Genomic DNA, 12,498 nt, shown 5'->3' on the forward strand with positions numbered 1-12,498 from the left:
AGGCGGTAGTTCTGCATCTGGGCAACAGTGTTTGCTTGGTAATTAAGACATGTGCACAAAAGATAATATCTTTGCATTGTGCCAAATTGATACTCAAGTAGGTTTATAAACAGCAGTGATTTATAGACTGTTAAAAGATGTATGATGGTATAGAATACGCTGCAGTAGAAAACAGCAGGGGGGTGTTGAAATGCAATGTAGCATCCCCTTCCATACTCCTTAGTCTCAACTGCATTATAATTGAAACCACATTACGGTGTTGTTTTCCCAACTGCTCCCCATCTCTTGGTCACAACAATTCTACTTCATGGTGTAGCTGTTTATCCCATTGCAATATCCACTGGAGTGGCGGAGCTGGGCCTGGGATGGAGCGAGGGCCTGGGGGCTTTGAACCGCTTCGTGCGGTGGGGATTGTAAATGGCTTCTCAGAAAACCGGAACAAATTTACCTGAGGAAATCCTATTTGTTGGTTTTGGTAAACTCTGTTTGAATTTGTCTATTTGAGGATTTTTTTACAAACCTTTTTACACCTGCTGCTTTTCTCTGAAATTCTTCTTGTCTTGCTGTCAAACCCCAACAAATAAACCCTATTCCCCCATCATCAGACTTTAAAATACTTAACCTTTTTTTTCCTGAAGATGTTGCTTAAAGATGCACAGTATTGTAGAACAGCTTTAATATGAACTTACTTCTTAAATCTTTCTTTCTTTATAGGCTTGTATAGATGATAACGTAGATATGGTGAAATTTCTTGTGGAAAATGGAGCAAATATTAATCAACCAGATAATGAAGGCTGGATACCTCTACATGCAGCTGCTTCCTGTGGATATCTTGATATAGCAGAGTAAGGCTTTTTCCTCTATTTTTGAAATACATGTATTTTGCTAATACATTGTTAGAGGGGCACTTGAAGCAGATGGCACTCATAAATTGTCTTTTTACTTGCCTCTGGGATGTGTAGTGAAAGAGAATGCTTTTATATTGTGTTTTGGTTGTGAAGTGTGCTGTATGTCTAACTATGCGTTGCATTTTCTCTTTTTAGCTTTCTTACATTGTATCTTAGGTAGCTCTAAGATGTAAACATTAAGACTGTTCATGACTGTTGGATGATTTTTTTTACATTATTTTATTCTGTAGAAAGGTTGTTACGGGGGGAGGCATGGGGAGAAAGTTACAGTTCACATTTGTTAGTAGTCTGAAACATCCCAGGATAAATCTATGTGTAGGAGACTAATTTTGCAATTGCATTTGCAGTCTTGAAACTTTCAGTTTTCAGGTGTGGTATAAAGTTATGACTTTTCCTAATTATTTTGGCTGTGGAGCAAAATCTTACAGTTGAAGTTAGATGCCTGATATGGTATTAGTTAAAGCTTACTCAGTACTAAATTCCAGGAGTGTTTTTGTTGTTATTCTTGAAGCTTGTTGAGGGCCACTGAAGATACGCTAAAATAAAATTTTTCCAGAGGTTGTCTGATTTAACCTGAAGTAATGACTGATTTGAGAAAATGTGTGGCATGTGTTGTTCAGCATGCTGTTCTTGCAGTAAAGAAGGTAATAGTGTCTTTCTGAAGACCCTTGGGGTAAACACAGACTTCATTAATTCTGCTAAACTCAGTGTGATGTCTGATCCAGTCTAAGACTTGGATAAAATATAAAGTAGTATCTTATCACATAATTATGTTACTGTACAGTAGCGAAAGTTGGAAATTTTAAGTTTTGAGGATCGTTAATTGATGTTCTGTGAGTTTGTGAGGTTTAATTGCCTGAATCTTAAGGGAAAGGAAAAATTCTGGAGACTTTTGTATATAGTTTTCACTGGGAAAATTCTTTTTTTGGGTGTTCATAGAGTGAAGTGCTTCGTGTATCCTTTTTATAACTGGGACACTATGTGACTGCTGACTTCTATAATCTGCCTTTCTACATTATGCTGATGTTTGATGCTGTAATCTCCCTTGCATGTACGTTGGAAGTGTTTACTTGTTGGCTATACTATGTCAAGAATTTCCCTACAAACTGAGATAGTATAAGCCTTTCTTCAGTTTAGCAGAAGTAAAACACCTGCCTTTTTCCACAGTAGGAAAAAGTTGAATGAATGTTCTTGGTTTGGCATTGCAGCCTAATGTAGGCAGATGTTCAGGGAAGAAAGAACGATGTCCCTTGTCCACAAGACAGTTTTTCACTATTGACTTGAGTATCTAAAATCTATAATATTGCTGGAGAGTATCATCTGGTTTTTATTCTCTCAGACTGGGATTGGACCTGTCTGCATATTCTCTCTAGGTATTTTTTTAGAGAAATTAAATTGTTGGAGTATAATCCTGTGGGATGTGGGACATCTAAGCTGTTGGAAAAGCAGTGTTAAGCTGCAAGGAGTTTTGAAGATAAGCTGTTGAAACACATTTCCACGTACAGCTGAGAAGGGTGACCTGACCTGAATGGAGCAAGATTTATATCTGATGAGGCCCATAGAGTTTAGGTTTTCTTCAGACTGCTTCTCCAGGAGCTCAGCTTCAAATAATTTACAAAACTGACAGCAGAATTTGCAGCTGAGGCAAAACTGGAGGAATATGAAAGGATGATACAATAAATCACCAAAGGTTAGAAGTTTCATTTTTATTTGGCCCACAGCATGTGCTGGGTCCATCATCTGCTTTAGTGACGATGCATCTTTCTTGGGAATCGTGAGAATGTGTGTTTGTGTGTGTCTGTGGCTGAATCTGAGATGTTTAATTTTTAGCGCTAAATTTTCAGGTTCACGGAAAGAAGCTTTTAATTTGGGTAAATTATGGAGCTTACATATATAGTTCTGAAAAGATTACAGCTAATAACTTGTCATCTTTCTGTCCTATATGATATGGACTAGCATTTTGTACAGAACATCTTCTGTTCATTTCCCATTTTCTTAGAAGGTGCAAGACAGAAAAAGAGTGATAGGTTGTGGTGTTTCCTAACTTTGTTGATGAAGGGCTGGGGATAGTCTGACCTGTGCTTTCCTTTATCCTGCTACCATGGAACTGCCTGTTGCACAGCTCCGTAGGGCTTCTCAGATTGGAGACTCAGTAATCTATTTCTGCTTCCCCTGCTGCCATCTTAAGTCTCCTCAGGGCTTTCTTCAGATGTAAATAGCTGGAATTTATTTCTCTTGAAATAGCACAATCTGTAAAATCCTCCAAATATCCAAATTTAGTTAGTATATTGATTTTGTTTACAATGCTTATATTTTTACAATTCATAAGAAAAATGTGGCAGGATAGCGTACTTTCATTATTTCAGATTTTCATGTCTCAAAATTTAAAATTATGTCTGAGAAAGCAACAGAGCTAGGAGATGGAGATATTTTCTGTGAAGAAGTGCATTTCTATGTTTAGAATGTAATTTATGGACTTTCTAGCGCTAGGTATGTCCTCTCTATGTTGTTCTATGTTCACCGTTCAGCCTTAGCTTTCTTCAGGTGTGTGTGTACATCACTTTCTAGGCTTAAAAGAGGGAAAGAAATCAGAACTTCTGTTAATGTTGCATGATAACTCTTGCGTGATTCATAGCTAGGGTTTGAGTCCATGGAATATGTCTGAATGGAGTATGTCGGAGTTCACAGATCTGTTAATAGGATGTGAAACATTGTTTCTGCTTTCAAAATGAAAAAAAAAAAATCAGTTTGCTCATTACAAACCTTTATAGTACAGTCTTTATCATAGTTTTTCTAATCCTGATATTCATTTGTCCTCCGTAGGGACATTATATTTGGGATGGCTAATGCAGTGTCTTACAGAGTGAGCAAGGTTTCTGTTCAGTCTGCTTTGTAATTGAATCTGTACACAAACAGCTCACATGTTCTTCCTACACGTCCCATCCATTTGCTACTAACACCCATTTCCTATTATGTACAGTAAATGGAAATGACTGGGAGTCACTCCTGAGTTAATACAGAATGGTGCCTGCCCATTTGATCAGTGCAGGAGCCTTCCCATTTCGCTGTGCTTTCACTGAACGCCTGATCCTCTCACCTTCTCTTGCTCTATTAATGCACACATTTTTCTTAAGTAGCACCTGCTGCTGCTCAGGTGTTCCTGAGTGAGTGCACCCATTTGCTGGAGATCTGGGAGAAGTACAGGATATGCAGGTGGTAGGGAGCTTCTCTGAAAAACCCTGGTTGTCTCAGGGAGCCACCACTTCAGCCATGTTTTGGCGCTGGTCGCATGCTTATTGCTAGTGGGCTGAGTGAATTTGTGGTGCGACCCCCACTCGTTGGGGTTTTTATTTTGCTTTCACTAACTGCACTGTCTGGCCAATGGGCATTGTATTCCCTGTCCCTGTCATCCTCCACTGTGTTCACCAGTCCTATGGCATCTTCTCCCAGCAGCATCTCCTGTCCCATTTCAGTTTTCTGCTCCATTGGAACAGCTGCCTTCTCTTGAATATGCTTCCCGTCTCCTGTAAAAAAATGCATCTTCCAGTTTAAGAAATGTTAGTCTTGTAGAAACCCACTCCAGATGAAATACTGCATGAGAACATAGTTTAGTGTGAAATAAAGCGTTAGCTGGTTGCAGATGGAGAGTTGTGCTGTAAAAGCAAAAACTCTGCCATGGAGGGCAACTGCTCCTTTTGTTTTGGTTGTTGTTTCTGAGATCTGTAAATGCTGGAAGGGCTTCAGCTTACTGGAAATTCTTTGAATAGTTTAATTTTAGAGTTGCCTACTTAAGTTAGTGTTCATCTAGTTTATGACCGTGTGAATTGGCTTACGAGTAATTGTAATATGAAAATGTTTTAAATTAAAATTCTTCAAAATTACCAAAACAGGTGGATTTTTGTATAGCATGTTCGCTTTTTCTACACTTCTCCGTTGCTTTTCATATACAGAAAGCTTTACACAAAGGAGCCTTTTTTTTCTCCAATGTGTTAGTATGAGTTAACAAGGCAGCATCGAATGCTTTAAAACAATTATAGTTATGTGGGAACAAACTTTAATGCAGCAGGACTTCACCAGAAATTTTGTGTGCATTCTTTAAAAGATGGTATTCAATGAGTAGGACCCTTAAATTTACCTTTGTAAAACTCTTGTAAAACTGTTTGGGTGTATGTACGGGGGGTTTTTTTATCTGACAGATCTCTTCTAGAACAGTTTAAAAACTTCTATATTATTTCAGTGTCCGGGAATAAACAAATTCCATTTCAGAATGCAGAAGATGTAACAGAGAGGGGAAAATAGTGCAGAGTACCATTTAAAAAACAGAATTTCTAAATGCTTGCTTTTTTATTTTTCTCTGCTTTGTGTTGTACCAGATTAATGTAAAATAAATCTGAAATGGTAAAAATTCCTTTTTTGTTCAGGAATTAAAACTTGTGTTAAAAACGTTTTTTCTTGTGGGCTTTGTACCATACCTAGTTGTGAGTGTGTAGTTGATGTATTTTGAAGCTTGTTCGCAAGTATTTAGAGGCTATAGTACAGTTTTACTACTGAAATATGAATGGTTTTTTGTTTTCCCCAGAGTGAAAGAAGATGCATCTTCCAGCAAGTATAAGAGAAGCGTTTTTCAAAGATAACATAGTGACAGTTACACTTTCACGCAAAAGAAACAAAGGGAAGGGAGATGTCTCCCGAGGGAAGAATAGGGGTTTTACACCTTCATATACGTGTACTACATCTCGGTAACGGTTTGCCAAATGTTGCTGTAGATACTAAAGTTTCACGTGAGTTCAAGGGATGAGAAATCCACTGAGTGTGGATACATTAAAAAACACAAATGCGTAATACATACATACAAATCAGATCTGGTTCAGAAAATCCATGAAAGTAGTTGGAGACTGGAAAGGTATTACAGAAAAAGCAGCATGTATTTGCCCCATTTTTGTTCTCCTTGAAGATGTGCTCACTTTTGGAGACAGGCTGGGTGTTAAATGGGTGTTTGGTCAAACTCAATATGGTTGCTTTTATGTTTGGGAGGTATGTTTGATACATGTATTTACACATACAGACCCTAAGAGTTAGTACAGTTTCAACATACACCTTCTTTATTTCACAGGTTTTAAAAGTTGAAGCATACGATTACTGTTAGAAAAACTTCTTAAGTTCAGAGCCTCCTCACTCAGTTCATTTAGGAAGAGAACAGCAGCTCGACCAACTCTACTGCTGTGCTCGCTTTCCTTCCTGCCCAGTGCTTCCTGTGTTGTATCCCCTCCTTCCCCTGGTATTTAAAGCAGACTTTCAAAGGCTTGTGTGTAACCGCTGCCTTGTTGCTGACGCCCATCTGTTTTTCCAGTCTGCAGATACCTGAAAGTGAACCCAGCCAAACTAGTTTGCTGAAGCCTCAGCAAGACATTGTCCCGAGATTTCTCTATTTTAGTAACAGTCCATTAAGACTAAATGAGTGATCATTGTCTGCTGTACGGAGGAGTGAGAGACAGTCCTGCAAACCTGTAGTTGAATACACAGATGTTCAGTGATAGGTGGTTTACTTGCAGCTCTAATTGCCTTGTGGAGACTGCTGCGGGTGCTGCGTGGTAGGTGGTGATTCCTGCCCATGGTAGAAGGATGGGATCGGTGCTCATCTGGCCACAGGCAGTAAAGGGAAATCAGTGCAGTGTCACAATATACTTCATGTGGTCTAACTTGAGACTACTGCAGAAATAGGCAGTTGTTCCTTCCTCTCCTTGGTTTTCCCTCCTCCACAGGCTCTTACCCCCTCTCTTGTGTTATCTAATGATCACACAATAATGTGGGAACTATTAGCGTAAGACTAGCCTTTGGGGGTTTGGAGGGTTTATTCTTTTTTGGATACATGAGCTGACCTGGCTTGCCAGCAGCCCTTGGCATAGATATGCGGGTATAAAAAAAAAGTCTGGGCTGCTTTTCAGACATAGCCTGTACCTCTGATCAGAAGCCTGCCTGTGCTGAGGTGGAGTCCTCTCCTTCATCTCCCACCTCAGGAGCCTGAACCAGCTGGTGCTCTTGAGTGTTCTTCCATGATATCTGAGGGTGGTGGTGCCACAAAATATGTTTCAAGGCAGTTGTTTCTAATCCATTGCTGTCTAATTTTTGAGAACTGGAGCTATTACTTACTGGAGTGTTTTTAATCTAAACTCTTTTGCCGTAACCCGTTATAATCTTAGAAAAGCAAGGTACTATTTAGGCAAAGCAGATTCATAAAAATGTCAGGGAGAGCTCCCATCTACTTTAGCTTTGTTCCATGTTATGGTTTTACCTAACTGAATATGAAGCAAATTTACTAGTGATACATTGAGAAATGGATCTTTGGAGGGTAATTTGAAGTTTGGATCCGTGAATGGCAAGGTGAAGTTGGTAATCTGATGTAAACCCCATGCAAACTGAGTATGCAAACTGATATGGGGTTTGGCCTGATAGAGATGCTACAAGGGGAATGAGCGTTTTTGTCAGGATTCAAGATGTTACTTCAAATGACGCAAGGAAATGTTAACTGGAGAGTAGAATTAAAAGGAAAAGGACCAAAGATAAAACCTGGTACAACCCACTTGGGAAATGAGAAGAGGACTTCATAAGGATATATTCTAAAATAAGCCATGCGACAAAATAAAAGCAGGAAAAGAAGATTCATTCCCAGCCAAAGAACAGCTCTTCTAGAAGAATGACCAACTTCTTACAAGTTGACGCTGGTAAAGATGCAGTGTTTGATTTGAGAGCTGTGAAAAGGTCACTGCAGGCTTTGGAAGATTGCTGCAGTAAATTCATTTCTATTTGCTGCCTTGTTTCTTTCTGGAAAAACAGATTGGGAAAAAGTGTTAATGAGAGTGTTAAAAGACAAAATATGCTAGTATGGTAGTCTCTCTGCCCCACCCCCAGTCAAAGTGCAATGCTTGTTTTTTATTGGCAACATAAAAGTTCTCCTCCTCCTCCAAACTTGTATTAGATATCTGCAAGGAAAAAGCTCAATTCAATTACGGAAAATAATGGAGAAACTTGGAGAAGATCAATGAGCTAGTATCATTTGGCATTTTCTTTTATGAAGATATACTGTGGCATTACACTGTTTTCGATGTGTTTTTGCTGCATGTGTGTATGTCCTAACAATAATGAAGCACTAATTAAGTTGTTTAGGTTGATGGTGAAATTCCCTTTTTAAAATCTTATCATTATGTGGTAGAGTTTAATCTTTTGTACTGTGTAGCTCTGATCAGATGTTTGGATAAAAAACAGCTGGCAGAAATACACAGTAAGGTATGGGTGATGGGTTAGAGGAAATTATAGGACCTAACTGATTTGATACCTGTTTGTTCAACTGTGGGAGTCTAGGAGAGCTGGTCACTCTAGGATGCGCAAAGACAGTGTGTGCTCTGTGTGCCACCTTCTTCACACTGGGTTACTGTGTGCATCTCCACGTGTGACCCTAAATATTTGTTAGTAAGTCTGCTGCATTTCTGTTCTTTTAAAGGTAAATCTACTGGACCTTTAAGTTCAGAGATACGTTCTTTGAGGACATATGATTTAGTGGAAAGTATCTTTTTTTCTTTTAATATGTTTTAGCGGTTCATTGGATCTAATGAAAGGTCAAGGGCCTGTTGCCTGCTGTAAAGCTCAGAGCACTCTGATTTTTGGATGAAAAAGAGTTTAAAAATGCAGCTCACGTCTAAAAAAACCATCACGCCTTGAGAAGTGATATGCATAGGAAAGATCTTAATTGTTTATCACAGAGCATTGGTTTTATTAGTATCCTGAGAACAATTTAGAGTGAGTATCTTACCTATGAATTCTGAAGCTAAACGAGCATCTGAGTGATACATATGGAAGAGAAGACATATGGAAATGATACATATGGAAGCCGGGGAGCTTGGGTAGACTCCTGAGAAATGTAGCGCGTCAGGTCCTCCCTGGATGATGGCTCGTAACTGCCCATTGCCACCGATTGGCTCCTATTTTTGAAGTATGACTGGAACATGGGAGGGCAGCTCTAGATACATGAGCAACAGGTTTTGAACTGAGCAAGTGCTTGGTAAGTATGGCATAATGTCACTTGTGAGGGCCTCATCAACTGATTCAAAATTGTTGTTTTAGAGAGAGGAAGTGATAGTTTCTTCTTAGACTATGGAATGTATGGAATGGTTAGTGCTATTAAATACTGAATATAGTATTTATTCAGTTATCTGATACAAAAATAATTTAACTCACAATAAAGTCGGGTTTGGGTGTTGTTTCTAGGAGAAAACATGGATCTGGTGTAGGTTGTCACTTCTGTGCATCTCAGTTTTTATTTTCTTTGAGCTTTTTTCTGTATTGTGAGTTTGACCCTATTCTGCCACATACAGTAGATTTTCTAATGACACTAAAGCAACTTATGGCCTACTTATCCTTTCTTACAGCTCTGTCTTTTGTTGGATACCCTAAACTACGTCATTTCGGTGCAAGTGATCCTAATCTGTGTGTATTTTTCTAGTCTTATCCATGACTCAGGCAGGATAAAAGCTGCTTGAATTCTTCTGAAATCCATGTAAATATAGTGTGGTATTTCTAGAGGCATAAGGCTGTTCTGCATTGATGAGAGTGAGTTATTTGGAAACAATTCAGATACTAAGACACAAGAATATAGGGTTTTTTATAAGCAGTAGGTATGACAGGAGAGAAGTATGAAAAAGGAATTACTTGAAACCTCTTGATTACAAATGAGGTACTGCTTATCAAATTAAATAAAGAGTAAGAGTTTCTTTTGGAAAAATTGTGTTTTCAAGGAAGTTCAAAGTGAACTGGACAGGTAAACTGCTGTGACTTCCAGATTGCTGATACCTAATGAGGGGTCAGGCCGAGTTCAGTACTAATGGGCGATGCTAAAAGCTGCACTGTGGTAGCAGTGTTGCTTCAGAGAGAGATTTGCTCACTATATTGTTGCATAATATAATTACAAACAAGATAAGTTCTGTGCTGTAGTGATTACATCTATGCTACTATCTGTTTAAGCACAGTAAAAAAATTGATCTTTGTTTAAGTTTTTTCTGATATAAATGCCAGCTCATGGCTGTTGGAGGAAAATAAGGTTGTTAAGTTAGGTCCATATTCAAAACTTCCACTGAAATAGAAAGCAGCAGTTAAAAATCAGAATTTGCAGTGCTACTATGGCCAAATCTAGCAATGCTACTCTTGGCACAAGGCAGGAGGGAGAGTGAGCTAGCGGTGTCAGCACCTTTTGTTGACGAGGAATTAGCTGAGGAAGGTGGGCAGCAGCATGGTTTTCCTTCCTCCTCCTCCTTTTCTGCCTCCGTGCTGTTGTTACCTTTTCTTTTTATCTGGTGTAACTCAGTCCCCCAAGTATTCACCTTGATAACACTTCCGTAAATCACCACAAATGCTTGGGGAGTTGCTACAGGACAGTATCCTGAGCTAGAGTTACTGTATTGTACTCTTCTGCAGCTGCAACAAAGTATTTTTCAAACACAACCTTCATTTTTGCGCTATAGGGTGCAAGAAGGATAATTGAGTTTAGATAAATCAGGCTCTGTGCGGAAAAAAAACCTCAGCAAAACCTGTTACCTGTGGTTGAAAAACAACATGTATTTTTGTTGTCAGACTTCTTAATGTTTCAAAATTTCCAGTACTTTTTGTGAATGTTGGACTCAAAACGCGTTGATCTGATAGCTTAAAACGCGGTTAATTCTTTGGGGATTGAATTTTTTTTTAGCTTTGCTTTGTTTAGGAATTTTTGTGAATTTTGACAGTATTTGCTGTAAAATTTCGCATGCCTCAGCTTGAAAATCAACATACTTTTACTAGGAAGCTTATAAAGTATTTGTTTCTTAATTTTTCAAAGACTTCAAAGTAAAAGAAACACTTGTTCACCGAGTGCGTAGTAAAATTAACATTTAATATGCAGTTTAAAAATACTTTTTGTTTTTCTTTCTCTCTTTCTCTCTCTCGTTCTCTCTTTCTTTCTTTCTTTCCTGCTGAAGTTTTTGCCCGGTATTCATCCTAGCATTACCAGGCTACAGGTAATTTTTTTTTTTTGTTTTCTTTCTTTTTTTTTTTTTTTTGTAAATAGGTTATAGCATATGTTTCCCTATATAGCGTTCTTCATGTTTCCTACTTTCCTCTTCTCAGTCACTGTTTACTTTCACCTAAACATTGCTCTGCCACCTCTCACACGTCTTTCCTCTATATGGATACGGTAAAATATGAAGGCTTAGTTGCTTTTCATATGCTGCATGTAGGAATTTTTCCTATTCCATCTTTGCACCGTTAATGTTTAGGTGGCCGCCTACGTACAAATATTTCTAGAGCTTATTACTGGATTTTTTCAGAGGTTTCTTGGAACACAGGAGGACTAAGACTAACCAGATACCGTTATCTGCACTATTTCTTCTATGCTTATGCATACCAAGAAGGAAAACAGATGTGATTCTAGTCACTGTGTTTCCTTGGGTGTGCAAGTTGCAGTGGAGGCTACTAGGGACAGCCAGCTGTGTGCAGAGCTCAGTCGTCTGTTGGTACGTTGTGGAGTGTTGGCTTCATAAACATAAATAAAACATAAATCTGTTTTTCATATAGGTACAGTATTTAGAATTGATAGAAAGTGCTGTTTGCATGGGGGAATTATTTTTTCTCTTCATGGTAGCACACTACTTCAAAAACTTGTTGGGAGTATTTGACAATTCTGAAGCAAAGATGTTTGTCTGTCCAAGATGCCTTTTGTAGCAGCTTCGCAAGGGAGAATCAGAAGCTGGATTTGCTGCTATCTAGAGGAGCTCTTGCATATTGAAGGATATAAAAAGGTCTTTTCAAACTGGTACATAATTTAGGAAAAGACATACGCTGAAATCTAGATCAGACTGGTGAAAATTGAAAAGAAATGTTACTTCCCATTTGCTTAGAAGCATTTGGCCATTTGTTTATCAACTATTTTTTTTTTTTTTCATTTTTTTTATTGTCTCTAACTGTCTGAAGTTCTCATCTCTGGTGTTCTGCAAGAGGAAATCATAAATTCACCTGAGATCTCTTGTTGATATCAGCTGTCTAAATATCATCACTCACATGTATCAGGAGAAGTAATTATCTAGTTTTGCCAAATAATCCTAATTGGCCTCATTTAACTTGGTGTTTCATGTAGCTGCTGGCTGATGCTACTGCTCATAGGGGGAACATTCCTATTTAGAAAGTGCTGCAGCATTTTTTTTCCAAGAGAAAGATGTGAGTGAGAGTCTTCTGGAATTTGCAAAGAAGCATAACCTTAAAAGTGCCTGAGTTTCATCATGATTTGATTTTAATTTAAATGCCATCACAGAAGCCTGTCTTCTTCTGTCAGTCTCTATTCAGTTCTAAATGTTTAGAGGCAGAAGGTTGAGGCACAGCGTGGGATGGCATTTTGCAGAGTGCCTGAGTAAGACATCCCTATGAGGTTGACTTAATTATTTTTCAAGTCATTTGATTTATTCTACATCGGTCTTAAAATCATGCAGCGAAAAGTATTCTTGGCCCAATTGAATTTGTACAGTTTTGGTTCCAGTATTGAACGTGGAGCCTTCATTTTCATCTATAAATTGTA

At 38.4% G+C, this 12,498-nt stretch overlaps 1 protein-coding gene across 1 annotated transcript in view; it reads left to right on the forward strand.

The window, feature by feature from the left end:
* PPP1R12A (protein phosphatase 1 regulatory subunit 12A) overlaps window positions 1–12,498 on the forward strand; it is a 123,070-nt gene that overhangs the window by 46,800 nt on the left and 63,772 nt on the right. The window contains exon 2 of the mRNA XM_063322875.1: window positions 715–845. Coding sequence (XP_063178945.1) covers window positions 715–845 — 131 coding nt within the window. The remainder of the gene's footprint in view (window positions 1–714; window positions 846–12,498) is intronic.

This window comes from Chroicocephalus ridibundus, chromosome 1 (genome assembly GCF_963924245.1).
Source record: "Chroicocephalus ridibundus chromosome 1, bChrRid1.1, whole genome shotgun sequence".
NCBI lineage: Eukaryota > Metazoa > Chordata > Aves > Charadriiformes > Laridae > Chroicocephalus > Chroicocephalus ridibundus.